At 36.9% G+C, this 26,332-nt stretch overlaps 1 protein-coding gene across 1 annotated transcript in view; it reads right to left on the minus strand.

Annotated features, from left to right (window-relative positions):
• LOC126188311 (ubiquitin carboxyl-terminal hydrolase 8) overlaps positions 1-26,332 on the minus strand; it is a 234,883-nt gene that overhangs the window by 22,980 nt on the left and 185,571 nt on the right. The window contains exons 12-15 of the mRNA XM_049929908.1: positions 24,591-24,821; positions 12,561-12,668; positions 2,632-2,853; positions 1,640-1,773 (exon numbers count right to left, since the gene is read on the minus strand). Coding sequence (XP_049785865.1) covers positions 1,640-1,773; positions 2,632-2,853; positions 12,561-12,668; positions 24,591-24,821 — 695 coding nt within the window. The remainder of the gene's footprint in view (positions 1-1,639; positions 1,774-2,631; positions 2,854-12,560; positions 12,669-24,590; positions 24,822-26,332) is intronic.

Here is a 26,332-nt window from a genome sequence, read left to right on the forward strand (position 1 = left end):
TGATTTTCAATACATTGAACAAGTAGTAAAGGAAACCAAGGATAAATTTGGAAAAGGAATTACGAGTTCAGGGAGAAGAAATAAAAATTCTGAATTTTAATTCTGTCAATGGAAGACTTGAAAGAGGAGCCATAGGGAATGGATCGTTTCTTGAAAAGAGATTACAAAGTGAACATCAATAAAATTAAAACAATAGTAATGGAATGTACCTGATTCAAATCAGCCAGTAATTTGGGAAATTAGATTAGGAAATGAAGACAGCAAAATGAGTGACAATGGCTGAAGAAGATAGGATATAAAATGCTGTCTTGCAACAGTAAGAAAAATATTTCTGATAAAGAGAAATTGGTTACCATTGAATAAAAATTTAAATGTTAGGTTATCTTTTCAGAAGGTAATTGTATGAAGTGTAGTCTTGTACAAAAACGAGAAGTGGACGATAAACAGTTCAGATTAAAAGAAAATAATAGGAGATTTTGGAATATGGTGCTACAGGAGAATGATGAAGATTACATGCACAGATAATATAATTAATGAACAGTTTCTGAATAAATTTGAGAAGAAAAGAAATTTTTGGCACAAATTGATTAAAAGAAATGGCCAGTTGATAGAATACATTCTGAGGCACCATGGAACTGTCAGTTTGGTAACACAGGGAAGTATGGGGATACAAATTGTAGAGGGAGACCAGGGGATGAATATGGTAAGCAGGTTCTGATGGATATTGGTTGTTACTCATCACACAGAGATGGTACTGAGTTGCGCACAGGCACAATGAAAATGACTGCTAATATATATTAAATCCTGGACTTCCCATTATTGGATATAGGTTGCAGTAGTTATGTGGAGATGAAGGGGCTTGCACATGACAGACTAGTGAAGAGCTGGATCAGACCAACTTTGGACTTAAAGACCACAAAAGTAACATTTTCGAATAACTTCTCACTAAACGAAAGAGCATTTATTGTGAAAAATAAAGTATTTAGAATTATGCTGTTTCCAAGATAGTATATTTTGTAGGCATCTGTTCATGCAGTTGGGGACGGCTTATTGACAACAAATCTCAAGTCAGAAAGTAAAACAGAGATTGGAAGGAAAAAGTGATCTGTACTATAATCTAGTAATCTAACTTTGAACATAAATTATAAAACTCTTTAAAAATCTAATCTACATAACGGCATAAACAGACAGACAGGCGGTAACAACATTTTCAAACACAGATTTAAGTTGTTTTTCCTGAACAACTTGTTCAATATATGTGCAAAAAACGATTTGTGGTTAATTAAGTTTGTGACTGACTACTTACTTCTATTGAAAACACTCTCTCTCTCTCTCTCTCTCTCTCTCTCTCTCTCTCTCTCTCTCTCTCTCTCTCTCTGTGTGTGTGTGTGTGTGTGTGTGTGTGTGTGTGTGTGTGTGTGTGTGTGTGCGGGCGCGCGTGCGTGATTGTGCTCACATGTGTGAACAGTGTGCAGCTTTTTTTTCTATTGGCCTATTCCACATCATGACATTTGTCATGAATATAAAATAAGGGAACCATAAGAAAATGTAGCCATCTTAAAAATGAACCACAAACATGGAATTTTGGGTAAAATATGAATATTTATAAAACTATTACAATAATTTTCATGAGGCATACCTTTTAAAATGTATAATTAAGACTGGAGGTAGATACAAAATGTCAAATTTTTTCACGGCATCACGTTTCTCCTTGCAAGCAGGACACGTCCAGCCAGTGATTCGTTCACCTGCCAAGTACAGTTTCAGGCAGTCCTAGAACACATAGGACCTGTTACTGAGAACCAACAGGACTGATAATGTATTACAAGGCTTTTATAATTTTTTATCAACAGCCTCAGTCATTTACATAAACAAATGAAATGTTCAGAATGAACAACAGCATACAGTTTCTTTCTTGGAATTAAGGTGCTGTAATATTTCCATAACAAATATTAATTACTTTTATTCTATAATATTTGTTAGTTACATGTAACTTTATATATTACAGCACTTAAGGAGAACTACAGGTTACAGGTCACAGAAAATAATTGTTACCCTACAAAATATAAATACTGCCAGTGTGCTACACAAAATACTGTGTCTTTTCTTTTTACGTATTAGTTAAAGTTTGGGTGTTGCAATAGATTTTCATATAGTTGCAGTTTTGTCCAAAATATAAGTTGACATATGTAAAACAGTTGTTTAACACCAACAGAATTGTGGAGACAATGTTATAAGCTATTTATATAGTACAGTTATATAAATAACACAAAATGATAATGAATATTTTACTTTATTTACTTGCTACTATATTACTATCAAAACGAAACCTATTTTGGTGATTCAAAATTAGATAATACTGTACACCCCTCCCCCCCGTCCCCCTTTAAGGCTGACCATGAAATACAACCAATTTCTCGGATGTATATTAAATTTTTAAGTAAGTTTTTATTTCAAGTTGCTTTTTCAATACTACTACTACTACTACTACTACTACTACTACCCCTGCTGCTGCTGCTAATAACATACTACTACTGGGTGAGCATTAAATAACACATACAGAGTCTTATTAATGTATTTATTTTTCTTCAAATTTGGATCACCATCAAGCTTCAAAACACTATTACTTACATCAAGCGAGCAGCTGTTATTATGTGGCAATGGAAGTGTCAAATTGGAAAATGTCTCATATGTTACTGATTCTTTGTCACATCTGAGGCACTTGACAGTTGATTTTTGCTGTCCATAAAACAGATCAACAATGAACGACTTGTTTTTCCTCTTAAACTCTATAAAATGCTTGCTCGCCTCATTCAAGACACTTTGGCTCTCATTTATTCGGGAATCGTCTTTCTGAAAGAAAAGACACATCAAAGTAATATGCAAACATATCATAAACAACAAATGTATAAAAGAAGACTATTAATTCTCTCATTACAGTAAATAATGAACACTTTGAGGCCCACATTCTTTTCTTCTTGTACACCTCTTCCTAAATTGCAAAATGTGCTGAGTGACACTATTTTCATACCATGGCAACACAAAAACAGATCAAAGATTTCAGCTATATAAAGAACCTTAAAACAGGATGTAATCTGGAATGGCATTAGTGACTACCTCAAAATATATCGAGGCAACGGTCAACGGTGTTCCTATACTGTTCCCACAGGATATTTTAAGTTGACTTTGCCATGTATTATTGCACCTTGTGTACAATTCTGCTGATGAGTGTTTCAAAGTAGTGCAATAAATTTATGTTGTTGGAGAATGATAATTTTATTACAGTTGAAAGAAATGAGGAGCATTTTTTCAAAACTCAATAAACACAAAAAAGTACATTTTTGAGGAAACACTTTTTTAAATATCTACTAATAAACGAGGTAATTTAACAATTAACACAGACTTTTTACGCTTGATTCCAACTGTGTGTTTGACTTTTATTCTTATTGTTTATTTCAGAATAGAGGGAGAAAATTTCCAAGTTTTTCCAAAAGTCAATAAATGAAAAGATGAAAGTTGGAAGTTTTGTTGATATAAACGTTCAAATTGATTTTTTCCATTTTTTAATATTTAACATTAATTAAAAAGACAGCTTCTTTATAGTTCATTTTGGACAGAAATACAATAATGCGCAACAACATAAGACTTTAATATTATACATTTCTACAAATGTTTGATAAACAAAAGTGTAAAATAACAAACACTGCTGAAATACAACACAAAATACTGCTACAACATTACTAAACTGGAACTCTATTGATCACTTTCAACAAGGTCCTTATAAACCTCTTCTGCTCTTTCTGGTACATTAAAATGCCTGATAAGTTTTAAGACATTCTTTTTATTTCCCTTTCTGACTGTGATATTCTTTTCCAATAAGGCTGCTTTCCTCTCTTCTAGGCTGTTGTTTCTGGATTTACGTACCTCAACCTCTAAAGGACAAAACAATATGTTCTTCTCAGACTTTTCAAAAGCTTTCACTCACTGAGCAATCATTCTGAAAAGCTCCTTAGGTCACACAGCTTTTAATGGATTGGATTTGAGAGCATTTGTTTCCCAACCTTTATTTAATATCTTGACAAAGCCATCTTGTTCCATCACTTTACAGTATTCAATCGGTGAAAGAATATCTTCCTTTTATTGGTAGTCTTTATCCAATCTACCAAACACACTGTCAGAATTATTGCTGTGACTGCGAGTAGAGAAATAACGTATCAGCTAATTAAATTTTCTGCATTCTTCTTCTTCTTCTGTCATGCATTAGGCCTTCCCTTAGCCTGTTGCAGCTACACCTGGCCATCATTTTGCAGGTCTTCCAGTGCATTTTAACCTTGCAGAAAGCTGGACAGAAAACCATACGACGAACTGTGTCCACATACCGGTTTTTTTTTTTTTTTAATTTGACTTGTCTCAAAATAAATGCAATTCATTAGACCATTTCCTGGTTTGGATGCCTTAAGACTGCTGACAAAGTCCAATGGCACGGTGGCTACTTGGCCGCATCCTTTCAGTCTTTCTGTTTCAGACCAAGTATAAAACCAATTCTTTCCTTTGTCTGTACTTGGGAATGAATCAGAATGTACAAATATTTTAGCCAAACGTGTCTTGAATATAATACTTCACCTACGGTGAGCTTTGGTGTTGTCCGATTCTGTTGTATATGAATAAATATTTTAACCACATTTGGATTTTCCTTCTTCATTATTGCATAGAACTTTTTTGCACAGAATGAAACCTGTGGTTTGTTATTAATTGATTACTTTTCTCCAGATCTGTTCCTTTTGAGAGTCTGCCTTTGGACACCCCTGATGTTGCTCAAAAGGTCATGCCACATACAAGTACTGTCTGGCCATTTTTCTTACTTATGCTGTACTTTATTTCAATATTATTTTTTCTTTATGTTTCATTCGTGATGTACATTCTCCCTGATAAATCTGGCTCGAACTAGGCAATAATCAGGAGTTAATGTTGTTGTGTAAACCACTAATTTATTTATATTGTTAGTTCTGGCAGCAAGTGCTTGCCTACATTTTTGTATTGCAGAAAACTCTCTGACATTACCATTGAAAATTATGTCCTACACTGTCAGTCTCCATTCCAAGTCTCTCAGAAGCAAAATACAGTTTGTGTTTATTGGCTTTTGCTTTAACTGGCAGAGAGCAAGCATCAAGTTTTGCAAAAACTCTTAGGTCTCAACACCCTATAACAACATAAAATACTGGCTTTCGACAAAACCATTTCAACAGGCCATGCATCATAAAAAGCGTGATTTGTAAATTAAAAAATCTAAATTTTGAACAACTGAGCATTTACTGACTTTTTGAAAAACTGCTCCTCAAATGCCTGTGTTCTTGTTTGAAGAATGTATGTGACATTTGTCTACTGGAGCCTTAAAATACTCAGGATACCATTCAATGCAAACTAAACATTCACACCATTAACAGAATGACACAGAGAAATATATTAAAATCATTCACAAAAAGCTTTTATTCCCTCAATTTAAAATAGATTCATGTGCATTGACATGAAGGGGCAATACAAAAGAGACAACCATTGTTACGTTTAAGATTTTTTTAAGGGTAAGTCATACGGTGATTGAAAGATAAAAGTTTCTATTAAACAATGGAAACTCCAGGTTGGAACATCAACAAGGTAGATTACCACTCACTCACACTGACTAGCAGACAGACAACAAAAAGACTTAGATATCTAGCTTTCAGCAAAAGCCTTCTTCAAAAAGTAAACACACCCATATTCACACAAGGAAGCACATCTCAGGCACACATGACCAGTCTCAGCTGTCGGAGGTGGACAAGAGCTGTTAGTGTAACATTCTTTTCACTGTGTCTGTCTACAACTCAACACTTCATCTGAAAGGTTACAAGCAGTCCAGCTTGTCTCCTTCCATTAATAAGCTAACACTATCTGCACCTTGTTATGACAGGAGATACGTGCGTCATACTATTCTCATAACTTTTTTTTTTTTTTTTTTTTTTTTTCATCCTGATTACCGAACTTGATTCTGAGTGTTGTATTTCATAAAAAGTGCAGGTGTTGTCTGAAGTTATGTCAGTTTCGACAAAGGGATTCGTGGGAACCTTGTAGTTTGTTTCCCCAGGAGTTGCGGAATGGCTGAGGTGCACAATTCTGGGAATAACAGCGCAGTCCACTTGCCACTCAGAGGATTAAGTCCCTCATTTACACTGTTGGTGGAGACAGCAGAGTGAGACTTGTGGGACTCCCTGTCACTGAAAGGAGGACAGGATTTGTTGTGTTGTGGCATACAGTACTGTCTGTGCCCAGCTAGCTGGCCCGCAACCTATAACACCTGGAAAGAACTCACTGTTTCTGAAGAGGCCAGGCCTGTTCCTCCTACATTGGTACGATGATGAGTGGCAATGTAACATTTTCCCAAAACAGTTTCTATTAACGATTTGTTACATTTGCACCAAAGTGGAGAAATTTTTCTCTCTTCAGATGCATTAAAAAAAAAATAGTAGTTTTAATGGAAGTGATTCATAACTGAATTTACATGACTACACTGTCCAAAGAAAATCTTATGACTAAATTATTTTCTCATTGGTTACAAATCAGAATTGCATCAGTGAATACAAGTACACTTGCAAATGCAAGTATATAGTGTGATGGTATTACACAGTCCAGTCACATTAATGTGATCACCACCTATGTTCGACATCTATGTACAATAACCACTCACAGATGGCAGGTGGCACCACTAGCAGTGGATCGTATATGAAGTGTGTTGGGGGATGTGGAAAACAGTGCAGTTGTTGTCGTAATGTGGAAATGCAACAATTTATCTAATGTCCAAAAGAGTTTATCACTGGCAAGGATGGAAGTATTTCAGAAATGGCTAAGTTTGTAAAATGTTCATGTACCGCAGTGGTTAAAGTATAGTGTGGATGGCAAAATGGCGCAATCCAAAACCAGCGCTAAGGCAACTGTGGTACACCACAGTCAATAGATGGTGGATGAACGATGACTGCGAAGATGTGTACGAGGAAACAGAACTGTAATTGTCAAGCAATTGACCACCCAGATGATCCAAGTGCTTACAACAGTGTCTTCTCCTCAATAACCATTCAGTGAATGTTGCTGTGTATGGAACACTGCAGCATGTGTCTGGTTCATGCCACCCATATTATCTGCAATTCTGTGGCAAAAATAGCTGCAATTTGCATACCAACACTCTAGCTGGATGTCCACTGGGTTGTGAAAGGTGGCCTTTGCATAAGAATCACATTTTATGCTCCATCGGACAGATGATTGTTGGAGTGTATGGTGTGAAATGTCTCAAAGCAAACATCCTGCAACAATCATTAGAGTGTTATGTTCTAGGGAATGTTTTTGTTGTATTCCCTGGGTGATGTCGTCATTCTGGAAGGTACAATGAATCAACACAAGAATGCATCCATCTTTTGAGATCACGTCCACTCCCACATGCAGTTTGTTTTTCCTCAGCACAATGGCATCTAGTGACAGTACAACTCAATGTGACACACAGCTCACTGTGTACGTACATGGTGCAAAGAGCACCACGATGAGTTTACCGAACTCCCATGTCTTAACAATTTCACAGTTCCAGTGAATTCCTGAACTTTTGAGTTGAAAAATTGATGAAAAGTTTCGTTGCTGAATGCCTGCAGTAACAATGGCTCCATATAGGAACACTGAATATATTTATTAACCATTATAAAAATCTGAATCTATTAATCTACATCTACATTTATACTCCGCAAGCCACCAAACGGTGTGTGGTGGAGGGCACTTTACGTGCCACTGTCATTACCTCCCTTTCATGTTCCAGTTGCGTATGGTTTGTGGGAAGAACTACTGCTGGAAAGCCTCCATGCACACTCGAATCTCTCTAATTTTACATTCGTGACCTGCTCAGGAGGTATAAGTAGGGGGAAGCAATATATCCGATACCTCTTCCAATCATTTTAATTGAAAACAACAGAATATATACAAAGCTATTAATTGAATTGTTCACAGTGTTGCCACAAGCTGCTCGAAGCTAAATTCCCCAATTTCTAGAGATTGTTTTAGCATTTTTTCCCTGACAAATTTTGAGATGTGAAGGTTAAGTGAATAGGTAAGCTGACAAAAACATGTAAGGACTTCTGTATTTCTGAATGTGTTATTAACTCTAATTTTGAATGAACAGCAAGTTATTGTCCCCTTCACAGGATTTATGATCTGAAGAGTAAGTAAATAGGAAAACTGTGCAAATAAGAGCCATTTTTAGCTAAAGGGTTTCTGTGTTTATTAACAAATTGACTTGAGCTTCAAATTAACTCCATATTTTTGTTCCTTCTCCCATACACATGAACTTATCAGGCACGTCAATGCGCCAGTTAGGACAAGAAACATGAAACAACATAACATTAAAGTTCCCAAAATAAAAATGACAGCACTGGGTATGCACAGTGACATTTTACCTGCCAAAAAATACTCAGTGTTTTGTCAAACAAACAATTAAAATCAATCAATGAAAACCAGTCAAAATTCCTTTGTGAGAGAAGTAATTTCTTCATTAATTCCATGCATTTAGAGACCCTCATGGACAATGTCCATGACTTTTTGGCCTTCAATTGATAAACTTGCTGGGCAATGGACGTCTTCCATCTAGCGCTCTGGACTTCTTCAACTTCTTCACATTCTTCTGCTTTAAAGCCTCTCACTAGTGCAATAGTTCAGAAGCATTCTCTTGCTTGTGTCAGTCTTGAAGACAATGACAGCTGATTTCAGGCTCTCATACACTTTAAGTATGGCTACAAATGACTTGGCTTCATGAGTGACTATCATACACCATTAACGAGAAAAACCTTGGTCTATGAAGGCTTGACCATGGCTTTGAATAAGAACCTTTTGAAGAAAGCTAAGCAAATGCTGACAGGTTGTAGTGATTCAAGAACTTCTGCGTAAATTCTAGAACCACTCGGCCTTCTACCATCTCAAACACACAATATTTTAGATATGAGTGTAAGAAAGTGGAATCCTACTTACAGCATGTCACATGTTTGTGTGTGCAGGTTGGAAATGAGTTGTGAGCAGAATGGAGATGCAGCTGCCGAATTGCACCAACAAGTACTTGCTGATCAATCCATGGAAGTTTAGTGAAAGTGGACAGAAGAACCACGGAGTGTTTATACTACTCCGTTCTAATTGTGTTTTGACCATTGTTATAGTAACGTGAAAAAAACTTTTGTCTTAGTGTTGTTGAAGGGAAGATATATATTAGGATTCATGTTGAGAATGGACATGGTTATTAAGCCAACCTTCTCTTATATGTAAATTAACTTTATTTCTGACGTTGTGACACTAACCCGTATTTGTTTATGTGAAGAGTGGGATTTTGTAAAATGTCTGAAGTTCAAATATACATCGTTGGTAGAATCAAATGAAACTTTGTACATCTACTTATTTTTATAAGCACCAAAAGTCTTGAGAAATTCCTGTAACTAGTAACACACTTCGGAGAAGAAGAGAAAAAGAGTTTGCAGTGGCAGGCTAACTAGCAAGGAAGGTCGGCTGAACGTCTCAAATAAGTCATCTCGTTAAAGAAGTGGAAGTTTACATACATACTTCAACACTTTACGATTTCCAAACCATTAGAAAGTGGTATCACCATCCACAAAGTCTCCTTAGAAGTGATCAGTTCTCGTCCTACTTCTATTATAGCTTGCACAAGGATCTAAAATTTTTTGCTTTCCAAGAAGTAGCGCGAATTCTTTCCCAACCTTATCACAGTCCTTAGCACTCTTTTAATTCTGCGAAGAGAACTGCTGCATGGCATTTGAGATTCTATTCACGCTAGTTCTGGGGCTGCTATTTATCACAACTGGATCACAAAAGCTTATGTTTCTACAAATACTGTATGGTAAACTCTTGATTATCTGCAGTGATTGGGATTTCAAAACCCTGGATAATCAAATTCCGCAGATAATCCGCAGTTCATGTGCACAGTAATGTATTAGTGTTGTTCAAAACAAAAAATTAATAACATTGTCATAATTAAAATATTAAACAAATGTTAATAATAAATTCAACTGCAATCATTGAAGTACATATGAAAATTCAGTACTTACAAAGAATACAGTATAATCCAGTTTCACATTACCTTACACTACTCTGAAACAAAATACAGTCCAGCATTTGTAAAGTTCGAGCAGCACATTGTTCACTACACTCATATTGTAACACGAGATTATCACTCACCTTTGATCACTCATGGATTAAACTAAAATTTTCAGAAGGAAAAAACCTTTGATGCAGATAATACATTGGGATTAATTACTATGGACATCACAGCATCAAGAACAGAAACCAAAGCATTGTACAGGCCAAGTGCTATGTGGCGTCACACATTGGAAATCGTTTAAAAAGGGCATGACCTGCCCCAAAACAAAGCCAAAGAAGATATTTTAGCTGGCAGCAGAGGATCTTCAAGGTACTTCAAAATTGTTCGCCAGCTGTTAAGTACCTATTTTAATTTTGTGCTTCTTTACTTTGTCCGACTTGTACACTCCAATCAGCCAGCATAAGGAGCAAAACGTTTTTGAGAAGGGCTGATTTTCAGATTAATTAAATCTTTTATAATTAACTCTTCTTGCAGGCTTGCAAGTCAAGTCTTCAATATCCTACAAACTGACCTTAGAAAAGGTATGATGTGCGTCCAGAAAGTAAGTTACAATGATTGATTTTAAAAAAAAATCACTGAGTAAGAAATACTTATTGGAATGTTTACATAGATTCACTGGCTACTTCTCAACATAATCACCACTATTGCTGAGGCATTTATCATAACAGTGCACTGCCAACTGTCTACCCATTTCGTAGGAGCTTGCTGCCAACATCCAGAGCCTCAAAAGTCACTTCATTCTGCACCAGTGTTGTCATGGAAATGTTTTCCTGCCAAATGCTTTATGAGATGGAAGAGATTGTCACAGAACGCTAGCCAGATTTCTCTCTCTTTCCCGTCTTGAACTTCTTACTGATGAGAGAGAGCAGACTTTGGGATCTGAAAGTGTTCTGAAAAACTAATACACTGTTCATGAAGAGAAACAAGAGCTCTCAGGATTGTTGCATCTTGTGCACTGTATATGGTCTGCCGACTGACCCCGTGCTTCCCACGCTCTTGCGTCTTACACTGTGGTAGTGAAACTGAGCAGCAAGTGATCAGGCCATTGTTATAAAGGGGTGTAGTGGATTGAGAAAAAATAAGTGAAATCCATAACATAAAATACTGTAGTGGACAGCACTACATATGTACTTGCTTATTGAGTCTGGACAAAGAATAAGATATGGAATAATAATATGGGCACAAAATTTTAGTTTGTAGTACGTATTGACCAAAATTCAATTTAAGCAGTAGATTTGTTGACATACTTCAGCAAGAACTAAATGTCTGGTATTGATTAACCGAGTTATGATATCAAAATAACGGGGGTTTACTGTATTTGTTTCCTAATGGTGATGGTACGTTTCAAGATGACAGGTCCCTGTTCACACAGATCGCATCACCCAGGACTGGTTCTGTGAGCAAGAGTATAAACTGGCACATCTCCCCAGTCACCAAAGTCACCATATCTCAACATTATTGAGCCTTTGTGGTCTACTTTGGAAAGAAGGGTGTATGTTCGCTGTCCGCCTCCATCATTATCATTATCTGAACTTGCCATTATTTTACAGGAATAATTGTGTAAGATTCCCTATATTTATCCCCTCCCGAATGTCTGGAGCTGTTGTGGGTGCCAAAGGCTTTCTTAAAGTGTATTAAGCATGGTAACATGTTACATTTTTGGTATTTCCATATTTTTGTCCACCCACTGTATTACCAATATGAGTGATGGTATTGTTGCAATGGTCGTCTCACAGTTTGCTAGCAGTTTCTACATAAATGATGATAATGCCAATATGTAAACTGCAGTAACATACGATTTTAGAATGGAACTGTTAACAGCTATTCTCTGTTAATAAGTAGGGACAATGCACTGTATCATATTAACTCAATGGTCAGTCATCCACTTCAATCATTAAGTGATTACTCAAAACTAATAAAAATATGAAAGAGGGAGGGGGGGGGGGGAGGGGGGGGAGAGGCAGAGAAACATTATATGACAATGACTTTCTCCAAATCTCCAACAATGCCCGAATAGCTTGTGGGCAGTAGTAATCATCTATCAGTGAAAACAAAGGAAAGGGATAAAAGAAAGATAATTGATTACTTAATTAAGATAGTCAGTGAAAATTTCGCATGAGGATATGATGAAAAGCAAGAAGACAAGACAATGAACTGATGATATACAGCACCAGAGAAGTTAGATGTGGCAGAGAGGATTGTCAGCAAGACAGAAATGAACAATGAAAGTAAGCCGATGGCCTGTTGCAGTCAGAAAGTAAGTACATGCTGTAGAGAAGCAGGTGTGTAAGAATTAAATGAAGGAGTACAAAATTACTAACTTAAGACAGTGTAACAGAAATAAACATTAAAAACTGGTTGTCAACAGAAACAGTATAACAGATAGAAATATTACCAGCTTCTTTAAATCTTCATGTAGCCAATCCATAAGTACAGTGAGGAATTCATTTGAATCTTGTTGTTGAGATGTTCGAAACTGCTCTCGGAAACGTCCAACCACTGCCTAAAACAGAAGAAACAGAACTAACAGTACTGGAAAGCTACCCCATAATTATAAAGAGTTTTCTATAATTTTCAAAAAATAATTATCAAATTCAGAGAAACTCATACCAAGATTCAAAATTATAACAAGTTTTAATCTCTATTGACATCCCCTGATACAAAATACCTCCTTGTGCATTTATATTACAATGTCCTGCTACACATTTATTGTCTGAAGGTTGAACCACCAGAGTAAGATGTGTGACACTTTTTATGTAGAAGTTCAAAAGCAAGAAAAACTACTGACAAGACATGCAGCAAAAATTAGTAAATATCTCAACTCTGACAAGATACACGAATTATTTCAAGTAATTATAATAAACACGTTTAAGGTGAGATACAACTTCTCAGTGGCAAAATACATAGCTAGTATATAATAATGCCCTAGGCAGTATGGTTGTATGAAACTGAATCCATTCAGTGCTTTAATTTCAACGCTGACAAAAAATTAACTTATGATATGGTTGGAGAGTTTTGAAGGCATTTGCAATTGTTGTTATGTAACACTGATATACAAATGGATTTTTTTCCCTTGAACATGCTCAATGGAAGAAAATCACTGAATTTATATTACTTAATACTTACTGAAGTTAAGAATAATATGGATAACTATACAACAAAATTAACATTACTACGCAATAATGGAGATGTGAATACCTGATTTATCTGTTGATTTTTTAGAGATGGCCATCCTAATAATAGCATCAGGGGAGAAGAGCTGCTCAGTTTAACAACAAGTCTTTCACAACATATTTGTTGTATTAAATGTTCTCAAATGCACTGGCGTAGAAGTGCCCACTGTGACCAGATATTCCACTGAAGTGAATGATGAAATGTCACTTTTGGTCCCACTGTGGTTTTTTGAACAGACATCATGATGTACGAAGTCTGTTCAAAAAATTCTGAAACATTCGTAATTTTGCACCAATGGCGTATTGGAGCAAAACTCACTTATAGTTCAGTGCTGTATGGAGTACAGCATTGTGTCACACAGTTTTTGAATTTTTAGATGGCAGAGTTAGAGGAGCAATGTGTCTGCATTAAATGTTGCATGAAACTCAAGAAAACATTTACAGACACGCCAAATGATGGAGAAAGCCTACAGACACGCCAAATGATGGAGAAAGCCTACAGAAACGAGTGCTTAACGCCGTACTCAGTGTTACGAATGGTTCACATGGTTTAAAAAAGGCTGGATGAAAGTTAAAGATGACCCTTATTCAGGACGCCCTCAGATGTCTGCCAATGACGCTCATGAGAGGTATGTCAACGGAATTGTGTGTACCATTTGAAGACTGACTGTCTGAGAGACTGCAGAAGAATGTAACCTTTCAGTTTGATCATGTCATGAAATTCTGACACAGTATCTTGGAATGCATCGCGCTGCTGCCAAATTTGCCCCATGGCTCATGAGTCAATACCAGAAAGACTTTCGCCTCACAATTTGTGAAGAGCTTTTGGATTGAGCAAATGAGTATGACATGTTCCTTAAGAGTATCATAACTATTGACGAGACGTGTCTCTATGGTTATGATGTCGAGACTAAGGTTCAATCATCACAATGGGTATGAAAAGGTTCTCCAAGACAAAAATGTTCTTCAGGTCAGGTCAAATGTCAAAGCCATGCTGACACGCTGATAATTTTCTTGGACTTTAAGGATTAGTTCATCATAAATTCATGCCACAGGGAAAACTGTTAATTGATTGTAGTGTTGGGACGTGTTGCAATGCCTGTGAGGAAATGTGAAATGGAAACAGCCTGAAATGTGGCAAGACATTCATGCTCAATAAATGAAACAACGGTGCTGTCTCATGCTCTGTACTCTCCAGACCTGGCCCCTAAAAACTTTCTTTTTTTTATTTCCAAAGTTGAAAACCCCATTGAAAGGACAAAGATTTGCAACAATAGATGACATAAAAGAAAACTTGCAGATGGCGCTTCGGAATTCAGTAGGCACACAAAGACTGCTTCCAGAAGTGGAAACAGCATTGCGAGTGGTGTATCAATTGTAGAGGAGAGTATTTTGAAGGAGATCATGCACAATAAGTAAAAGGTAAGGGAAGAAAAATCTTGTGAACAAAGTTCCAGAATTTTCTGAAAAGACCTCGTGTAATATGGGATACATTCCTATGCAGACTGTAGTGTCAAGCACCTATTAACACACATTGATGAGTGGGAATCCTGTTATCTCTGTTAAAGTTGTACACACACATTCTAATTTATACAGCCTCTTTGATGACTGAGCTTCAGTAGTTTGAAGTTTGGGCTAGAATTCGTCCGTATCTTCTAAAACAAGTTTTGGTGCTAATTTGTAAGGCTAGATTTCTATACTTGATGTGTGTTGATATTCAGTACAGCAGTGGGAGACACTTTCCTACGTAGCTACTACTACATTCTTACAGAATATTATACTCGCCTGGGACTCTGAAGCCAAACCTAATCTTCACAGGATGTAACAACTATTTCATTTTCTTAGGTGGCTGAAAGATGATTTTAGTCTCATGTTGTATGTCAAATTTTACTTGCTGCTGCTTCACTACATGGAAGGAACATTGTGTGATGATTAGGTTAGAGTAGATTTACTTTAATTCCAATTTATCCATAGTGAGGAGGTCCTCCAGAACGTAGAACATGTCAGAAAAACAATAATACGTGACAAATATTTACAATTAAAACAAGTAAGCTAATGAACATTCCACAGGTCCCAAGTAGAATGATCATATATCTCTCTCTCTCTCTCCCCTTTTTATCTTATTTTTTTTAATGAATACTATATGAAAGGATCATTTTACAACACTAATTTTCTAAGATCGCATTAATGCACTGAATTTAAAATTTAAAAAATATATATTTTTTTAATTTATAAGGTAATAAACATGTAATAGAACTACTACAATACTTATTTGCAATGAACGCACTTCTGCACTGAAATGGAGCACAATGTAGATTATACTTTACACACACACACACACACACACACACACACACACACACACAAACAAACAACAATAAATAAATAAATTTGTTGGTTCTACTAAGAAATTCATCAATGGAGTAGAAGGAGTTGGCCACCAATAAATCCTTTCAGGTTCTCTTAAGCTGAATTTCAACAGTTGTTAAGCTTTTTATGGCTTCTGGTAAGTTATTGACAATGTGTGTTCCTGAATAATGCACACCTTTTTGTAAATGAGTAAGTGACTTTAAATCTTCGTGAAGCCTATTCGTATTCCTAGTATTGATTCCATGAACTGAGCTATTGGTTTGAAAAAGTGATATATTTTTAATGACAAATTTCATTAAGGAATAAACATATTGGAAAGCAGTAATTAGTATCCCTAATTTCATAAACACACATCTGCAGGATGTTCTTGAGTTCACACCAAATATAGCTCTTATTGCATGTTTTTGTGCCCGGAAAACTTTAGCTTGTCTTGATGAATTACCCCAAAAAATAATCCCACGTGACATAATGGAGTGAAAGTAAGCATTTTTATATCCTCTATGTCTGACAGAATTCGCATTGCAAATAGATATTTGTTTAGACACTCCAGCAGTTCTGTGGTGTGCTCCTGCCAGATGAATTTATTTTCAAGCTGTAATCCCAAGAATTTAACACTGTCCACTTCTTCTATCTGCTTGTCACCATATGATAGGCATATGCTCGTGGGCCACTCCTTACAAGTTCTGAACTACATGTAGTGTGTTTTTTCAAAGTTTAGTGACAAAGAATTGGCTAGGAAACAATGATTAATGTCCACAAATATTTTATTAGCTGATCTTTCTAAGACTACACTTAATTTGCTATTTATTGCAATGTTTGTATCATATGCAAACAAAACAAACTTGGCATCTGGTAATGTTACTGATGAAAGGTCATTCATATACACAAGACTAGTTTCTGATTTGCATTTTCTGAAGAGAGTTGACTCAATTTTATGTGCCTGACAGCCAATTTGTCCAAACATAGATGTTAGATGGTTTATTTTGGTGTGAGATGGCTACTGTCAAGTTTGCTTGGCTTCTGTCACTTATTTGTGTTTGAGCTATAAAAGCACTGATCACCTGGCTGGTTTTCCTGCTTCATTTCAGTTACCTACAAATTTGAACATATTTCTCCCGAATCCTTGTCCTCTGTAAAAGTGCCAATCATTTCTCTTACACCCCAATATGGCTTTTATGTATCCAAGTCTTGTCTGTGATAACCTTAGTTCACTTCATGAGCAACTTTACCTTTTCTCTATACTCTCACTTGCACTAGATTCTTACATTCTGCCATAATAATTGTCATACTCACGAAAATCCAGGGAGGCAGTGAACTTCACTCCTGGATAAAATTGGGATCTAGTCCACACCAAGTATCACTAGGTCTTGCTTTGCACAGAAATTTAATGACTTTGTGGCATATGGATGATTTACAAAAGCCATTTGCATGCTGGACCGATGAAACAGATAGAATGTCAATAATTTTGAGTATCAGACAAGAACCTATGTACCTGGTAGAACATAAGGAAATGATGCTTGACTGTCAGCACAAGCTCACCAGCCTATGCATAGAGACTGGCAAATGGGGCTTGTTCTGATTCTGTTGCAGTCTGCATCTGTGTCTAGTCATATCACCCTCATAGTGGATGGCATTAATATCTTTACAGATGTGTTTCTTGCTGGTCCTTACACCCAGCAATTGTAATGAAAGTGCATCACACAAAGGCTTTATAAAATTGGAGCCATCCTGTTCTGTCAGGATATCATTCTTTAAGATAAGTGTCTTGATTTACTGTGCTTTTAGATCACTCAGATGTGATGTCCAAGAGATTTTCTTATCAAAGACAAGATCCAAAAACTTCACAATGGTGTTCCTCAGAACTAATGTTGGTAGATTTGTAAATGCAGCTCTAACTGTGCAAATGGATGAAGTTTTTGATAGTGAAAACATGAAAATAGTGCACTGTCCACACCTCCAACCTCTGTATGGATATCAGCAACTTCCGAGGAGGATCCAAAAATCACAAAATAGTCCAAAGTATACTAATCAGGGTCATAATGATATTAATGGCAAAGGTTGTAATGTTTAGAATGTTCACCTGAAGGACATTTTCTCTAGTTCAGACCTGTCTCAAACAATTTCAATTCCTTATCTGAATCGGTAACGTGAAAGATCCATAAAAAGATAGAAAGACATCCTGTGATATGCCAGTGGTGTAGCTTTCTGAAGATATTATGGCTCTTAGTGCTACAGGGTTTCTCAAGATTGAAAAATACGTGATGCTTATGTAGGAAAACCACTTCCAAAAGGGTGAGGTCATCAATGACAGAATAATACCAATATCATTCAAAAAGTGATCCACAGATAAATACCTCCTCCTCCTGAACCTACATTGGGAAGAGCTAAGCAACTGTCTGGAGCTGGGAACTGAAACATGCAAACATTGTACCATTTGCTCCAAGGGCTGTTTTCTATACAGTTCATAAGGGGAATGTTGTAATATCTAAATGTGCAAGAAGAGACCTTCCTTGGCTTCACAAGAGGGATTAGGACGGTTTTCTCCACACATTGGGCAACTATCTCGTTCCAGCTAAACAGCATGGGGGCACTACTTTTACTGCCCAATGAGGTATCATAGCACTGTTTAATGCACTGTACATGAGCAGATGCCATGCCATGAACAACAGACAATCCCAAATCCAGGTCTCACATCGAGAAAGGTTGGGTTTATAGAGTTTCTCATCACTGGAACAAAAATTACAACTGCCTCTCTCACTGATGACTCTGAGCTGCCTGAAGGCCAGTTGTTGAATGGCAGTAATGCTACATCTGTCAAGTATTTGTCTATGTCTCTTGATCTGGTACACAGACTTGCACTAAGCATTAGGGCACCTCCTACCGAACCCAAATATCCTCTAGATAGTCTCTGCTGTGAACCTGCAGCAACTTACACAAACCAAAAATTACTGATTAACTTCAGGGAAAAAAATAATCAGTTGTGATTTAATTAATGCAAAAATGTCTAAACGAAGTTACTTTCTAACAAAACTCTGGGTGAACTCAAAATAAAATGTATAATTTCTTTTTCTTGTATTTGTGATTATTTGCTCTTGTTAATGAAATATACTACCTTGCATACACTTTGCAAGACAACTGGCTAGGTCCTTTTAAGCTGTTTAAAAGATAGGCAAGTACTAATAGGCACAGTAAAAGGGAGTAATGCATTTTCTGTTTTAGTTGTGTAACTATAACATTTACATTCTTCTGTCTGATTTTCAAATGTGTCCTCACTATATAAACATTACGAAAAGCCATATAGGCTTAGAATTCAGGTCAATACATGTGCAAGTTCAGGAGACTACTGAGTAGTAATCAGAAGTACTTATATGGAGAAAAGTACAATTTTCCTTTCCCGAAATGGTCTAAAATACAAAACAAACAATTTTTCATTTGTAACTTTCGATCTGCCAATAATTTTAGCTTTTGCCAATGATTATCTGCAGGAAAGGCTAGAGCACTGATTCAAACATATCAAATATATTCCATATGATAGCTGGAAAGGCCTACAACTAGATTACAGCAGCAAACTGTTTAACTATTAAGCTCATGAAGAGACATGCACACAATTTCAATAAAATAGGAATGCCAGAGGTGGACAATAGCAGTCATACACCTTATAAAACACTAAGTGTAAAATTCCACAAGGATTTATATTAAAATGAAGTCAACAAATGGTTAAAATAACCGAGAAATATCATTTGGTATGTTTTGCAATTACAATATCTCATGCTGTTTCCCTTGAAGACTAGGAGCAAACTTATTCTGTACAGTCACACTTATTATTACAAAATTATCTTCTGGGTGACTGTAACTATGGCGAATTTATTCAGAGAACATGAGCAGTTAAAGTATTTTGTAAAGTACAGATTTACACGATCAGCAAAGGCCTCTTCAAAGATCTTTTAATTCTTGCACTCATTTCACAGCAAATTTAATTCTTAAATGTAAACTCACCAGATAAAATATTAGTCATACCCTTAAAAGTGCATGCTGGTCACTTGGGACCACTGTAGATGGTGTAGTGCTGGTACCGTGCAGTCACGGGATCTTCCAACACAGGTGTTAGCCTTGGCAGTGAGATGGTGTGTATATGGCAGTTGACTGTATAGGATTTCACAGTGAGATAGTTTGAAAAGAGAATAGCAGAAAGAAGCTATCATGTTTTGTTGTGCGCAGGACTAGACTGTTAACGAAGTTGCCTCATTTGTTGGTGTTCAATGCGAACTGCCCACAGTGCCTACAAGGAATGGTATACCACTTGCAGCTTTGAATATGTGATAAGAATAGCATTTATTAAAAGATTCTGACCAAGAGGGACAAGAGCTGAATGCTGCACTTTGTCAATGACAATCAGTTTCAAAGCTGACAGGAATTATGGTTGTCAGTGAATGCAGGTCTGTCTCAACCAACTTGAGAGTGAAAACAGTGAAGGGAGTTGGATCCAACAGACATCGGAAGTTCAGTACCCTGCAAGGGGACACTGATAGCAGCTGCACATAAAGCTGTATGCCTTCAGACGCAACACAAAAATTGGACAGTAACTGGTTGAAATTGTGCAGTGTGATCTGAAGAGTTGTGACTTTGCCTATTTCTAGACAATGCAAGGCATCAAGGGCAATAGTGGCCCAATAAGGCATTGAACTCACATTGTGTGGAGGGTGTACTTCAGGCCAGAGGTGATTCCCTGATGTTTTGGGGGGTGTTTTTTGTGCAATCGCTTGGGTCCACTGATTCAGGTTACTGTAACATGAACCAGGATGTTTATATCAACATTCCCAGGAATCTATTGTTATCTTTTTTTCTACATCTTCATGATTAGTATAGTGTGGCTTCCAAGATGACAACAGCTGTGTACTCATGGCTGAAAACACATGATCCTAATTTGAAAAACAATCGAACAGCATCTCACACCCAGATTGTCCTGATACATATCTGATTTTAATTCTACATAAAATGTCTGGCTCTATGTATAACAGTGAGTGAAACTTAACAATCAATATCCCTACATTTTGCTTGCTCTATGGGATTTAATCATCAATCAATGGTTTCAACTGGATAAGGGCAACACAAACCAACCTGAGAACACTCTTTCTCACCAAATGGAGGTAATCATCACAGTTGGACGTGATGCTGCATGTTATTAGTGTGCTGTTCCCTAAAAATTGACTAATTTTTTGGCTGGTGTACCTCTTTGTTGATATCAATAAAAATCATTTTCAATTTCACTTCATTATTGCCATAACACAATGAAGAAAAGTAATTTCCACATCAAATTTGCCTTTTCATCTAGGATTAAAGGTGGGGACATCTCCAGGAAATTCTCACTGGATATAAAACAAGAAATTTAGAATCACTATAAATTCAAAAGAAAATTAAAAACATACTTTATTGGTTGGTTGGTTGATCATGCAGGACGGGAGAGAGCTCATCAGTCCCATCGGATTAGGGAAGGATGGGGAAGGAAGTGCCCTTTCAAAGGAACCATCCCGGCATTTTCCTGATGCAATTTAGCGAAATCATGGAAAATCTAAATCAGGATGGCTGGACACGAGTTTGAACCGTCATCCTCCCGAATGTGAGTCCAGTATGCTAAGTACTGTGCCACCTCGCTCGGTCATAGTTTATTAGCTGCGTCTACAAATTATTCATTTATCTAAACTCACGGATTGATTGCTCTTGCTGGTTGCTTGACAAATAGCACTTCTCATAGTAAAAATGGAATAACTGCCAGGCTGAGTTCAGACGCAATGCTCGGTGACGGACGCTAAGGCATGATCAAATTTCAAGACAATTGAGATCAAGATCGGTAGTCACTGCAGTTTCTCGCAGTCCGTTTCTGTTTCAGATATTTTGCAAGCAGTTGTTTAGTTGCGGGGCACACTATTCATATAAAATTGGGAAACTGATTATATCTGAGATAATTCATAGGTATGCGAAGTTATCTGGTCAAAATGAAAAGAGATTCTGATGCTAACACCAGATGAAGAAACATGGGTTGAAATATCTCACTGTTTCCTCATCATTGCATCAGAGCTCTTGATGGTAAACATGTCAGAATACAAACTGTAGAACATCATTCTTATTAAAAAATTGTTAAGGCTTTCATGGCCACTTGTTGACAAACTGCCTATTGGCTTCTGTCTCGGGTTATTCAGCCGACGTTCATCTAATGATTTTTCTGACGTTTCACCAGCACCAGCACCAGCACCAGCACCAGCACATGTCAACGTGTGCTAATGTGATGGGCTGTAGGTTGAAAGTTAGATGTTTAAACACACGAACAAAAAACACGCATTGGATTTCAATCAAGCGAACTTAGCCTTATTCTCTGATGAATGCCATTTGGTCACATAAATTTTAAGCTTCATTGGGGAGAGAGAGGGGGGGGGGGGAGGGGGGAGGGGGGAGGGAGCCATTAAATGTAAATGAAACAGCCGTTTCATTTTTCAAATCCCATTAATTTTCCAATGTTTAATGTTAACATAAGCAGTTTACAGTAGTTCAACAATAATCAGTTATTAGTGCAGTTTGGAACTGAGGGTTCATTTCTTGATGTATAGTTTGACTTGTTCCATATCTATTCAGTTTGTGCTTCATGATGGTGTCATTATGAATGAACAGTCAAATGAATGAATGAATGGAGGTGGCCATAAAATTTATGATGACTTATCTTCTGGCTTTTATATTTCTTCTTTGTGCAATGTCTAATAAATATTTACAGCATCACAGGTAACTTGAAATATAAGCGGTATTATACGTATAAGTGAAATGAGTAGGTGAATAATGAAAGTTGCTTATCAGATTAATACTCATTAGATGGGTTCAACTGTTTAAATTACACTCAGACTGAGTGCATTCAAACCAACCAACAGAAGCTCTCTGCAAACAGAAACCACAAGCTTAATGGAAACATTCAATGCAGATTTTTATGAATCTGTCAGTACACTGGCACAGGAAATCTTTGTCTGTGCCTATACAGTGTATGCAAGAATTACTGATTTTTGTAATTTTTTTTTTAGAAGTAGGTTAAACATCAACAATTATGGACAAAAGAGTCCAAATTAAGGGCACACTCTGCTGCTTCGCAATGAAGATTTGAAGATGTTCTTGCAGTGGAAGATTTACTAATTATAAATAAATTGAATGATTTTTCTAGTTCTATGCAGTTGCAGTGCATACTGAATGTATACTGTGGTAACTACATTGGTGTCCAAAATTAAAGCAACAAACTGCTAAGTCCCCAGCCTGTGTCTAATTCATGATATAATAATACTAACTGTTCACAGGTACCCGTATGGTTATGTTCTGTATGGAAGATTGCATTTCAGTCAAAGGAAAACCATGCCAACGATGAGATCAGGGCACCTATCAAATGGAGTAGTGTTTGTCGGGTAGTCCCACATCCACAATTGCGGTGTACTCAATCACAGACAATGCAGTATGCATAGAGAAGATGCTTACCAGACTCTCTGCAGTGGAGTGCCACAGGAAGAATGGACGCAGGACAGTCGCAAACTCATGTGGCCTGATGACTTAATATGAATCGTTCTGTTGTTTCTCGGATGTGGCGACAGTTTATAGAGACTGAAACAGTATCATGAAGACAAGAGCAAGGCCAACCACGTGTAACATCAGAAAGAGAGGACTGTTATTTGGCTGTAAAGGCATGACGGTACTGCCTTAGTCCTGCCCAGCAACTGGCATCGGACCTCACACCAACCACTGGATATGTTGTACTGTGGCACAGGGATGGTTTTGACAGAGTGGTGTTTATTTTCAGAGACCTGCAGTATGTGTGCCTCTGAAGTTTCTTCATAGAAGGGAATATCTAGAGTGGAATCGTTAACATACCACCTGTACAGTCAAACAGTGGGCCAGTTTTCTTCTCACAGATGAGTCCCAATTTGGTCTGGAGAGTGGTTCTTGGAAGATTCACATCTGAAGGGAATGTTGAACACAATTTTGAGACCCGAACATTGTGGATACAGACCGACTGAGGAGGATCGCTAATGGTGTGGCCAGGGATAACGTTGACCACTCTAATACCTCTTCATGAAATTGTATGGGTGAATCAGAAAGGTTTAACTGCTGTCACGTATCGTGACAAGGTCTTGAGACTTCATGTACAGGTGTTGCGAGGTGCTGTGGGTCCAGACTTCATACTGATGGACGATAGTGCTAGACCTCATAGAGAATGAGTGATTGATGTTTTCTTGAAAACAGAAGATACTGCTCGCTCTTTGGATTTGAATTCCATAGAGCAGGTATGGGATGCACTAGGAAGGCGGGTTGCATTACGTCAACATCCACAACCACTCTCCAAGACTCGCAAGCAGCTCCGCAGGAAAAAGGGGTATTATTGCCTCAACATCACATTGCTGACATTATTCACAGCATGCTCCATTGTTGTCAGCCTGTATTGTTGCCAGAGGTGGTCACACCCTATAGTGAGCACATTAACCAGTTGTTGCAATGTGTGTGGAAATCTGTTAAGTTGGGGGGGGGGGGGGGGGGGGGACATTTGTATCTACTGTTATGTATATTGCAGTTGTTTATGTTCTGTATTCTTTATGTTGTTTCTACTTTGGTATCACCTGTTTATACTGTTTTGTGGCAAAATAAACACAATCTTGCAAAACTTCCATTTTTTGCTTTAATTTTGGACACCAGTGTATTTGCATACAAGATTTTGCAAAGATGTTCTGGCATTTTTTTAAAACAGATATTTTATGTAGGGCAACAAAACACAATAGCAATCCTAACAGGAACTGCTTTTTAACTACCAATTTTGAGGAAGAAAATAAGAGATACACAAATACAAAGCTGAACAGTCAACATACCTTCAGGTCATCACACACAAAGTATCTGTATTGACCACTCCACAAACTCATTATAACAACAGCTACTGCCTCCACAATGCAGCCTCTTGTATCAGACTGTTTGTTTACATAGTTACGATACGTCCCCTGCACAAAAAATTCTTTGAGTTGAGAAGTATTACTGAGGCACTGTAAAATTGAGTTCATGTAGCACGTATTGCCAAGATTTTTCAATCCGGTTAATCCTCGCTCCTGAAAATGAAAATAAAATGGTGTTAGGAATGAAGTAAATGGGCACTCAATTAACAGAAAATATTCTGCCAAAAGATTTTCTGAAGTTAAGACCATTTATAAGCAATCAAAAACACTCCCAACCAAAATTTATCACCATTGACTAAAAGTCTCACGTTTATTACTGAAATGTAAGTTTACAGTATATGAAAGTTTGTGCATATCCACATAATCTTTGTAAAGAAATTTTTTTATGTGTTGTTTTTACCAGACAGAAGTGTCATCCTCAGAAAATTATCAAAATGCTAACTTATAGAATGGAATTCAAACGAGGTCAGTAAATTACAAACAGTGATAAAATCACATTTTTAATGTCAGAAAATAATTACTTAGAGTCTACATACCTCTCTTCTCTCAGAAAAACACATATAATTTCTCTCATTGACTCAGTATTTTACTTAAACTGCCTATTAACTTATTTAAAAATAAATAAATAAATAAATAAATAAATAAATAAATAAATAAATAAATTATACGAGGGCATACTGGAAAGTAATGTCTCCAAATTTTTATATGAGGAACTCTTAAAACTTTTCAAATAAAACAAATGTTCTACATCTTTATTCTTCATATCTACATATTTGTTTCTCTATGTATTCACCATGGCGACAAAGAAATTTTTGCCAATGAGAGGCCAGTTTGTTGATACTGTCACTATAGAACGTCTGACTTTGTTGATGGAGCCACAATCTCACCTCTGATTGCACTGCTTCATCACTATCAACGTGAAGTCTTGAGGTGTGCTTTATGTTTTGCAAACAGATGAAAATCGGGTGGGGCCAAGTTGAGACTGTATGGAGGACGACTGATGACAGTGAACCCCCAAGTGTGTTGGATTGTTGCAGATGTTGCAGCACTCGTGTGTAGTCTGGTAGTGGCATGCCGAAGGAGAAAGTGTATACGAACTCTTCAAATTCAAAACTCAATTACAGCATGTTTCTCAAACACTGACCATTACATTACATACTGCCATGTTACACATTGCTATTTGGAGCCTTATAGCAGTAGAGGGTGCAAATACATACACATGAAGAATACAGATGTAGAATGTTAATAACATTTGTTTTATTTAAAGAGTTTTAAGAGTTTTCACATACAAAATTTGGAGGCATTACTTTTCAGCACACCCTCTCACATTAAAATTGTTTTGTTGGACCAAAGTTCGAACCCAGAACCTTGTCTTTTGCTGGTAATACTCTTCCTAGCTGAGCTACCTAGCAATGAATTGCAATGTGCCCTCATAGTAACATTTCTGCAGTACCCCTGTCCTACTTTCTAAACTCCTTGGAAACTCTAATGTACACTCTGTTGGACTAGCACCTGTGGCAAAAAGAATATTATAGAGAATGGGTTAGCCACAAGTGAAACTTTCACTCTGTAGTACACATTCCACTCCAGAGTGAAGATTCATTGAAGTAACATTTATTTTCTCAGCAAAACTCATGATTATTAATGTTTTAGTTAGGTACAAT

This window comes from Schistocerca cancellata, chromosome 1 (assembly GCF_023864275.1).
Source record: "Schistocerca cancellata isolate TAMUIC-IGC-003103 chromosome 1, iqSchCanc2.1, whole genome shotgun sequence".
NCBI classification, from domain to species: domain Eukaryota; kingdom Metazoa; phylum Arthropoda; class Insecta; order Orthoptera; family Acrididae; genus Schistocerca; species Schistocerca cancellata.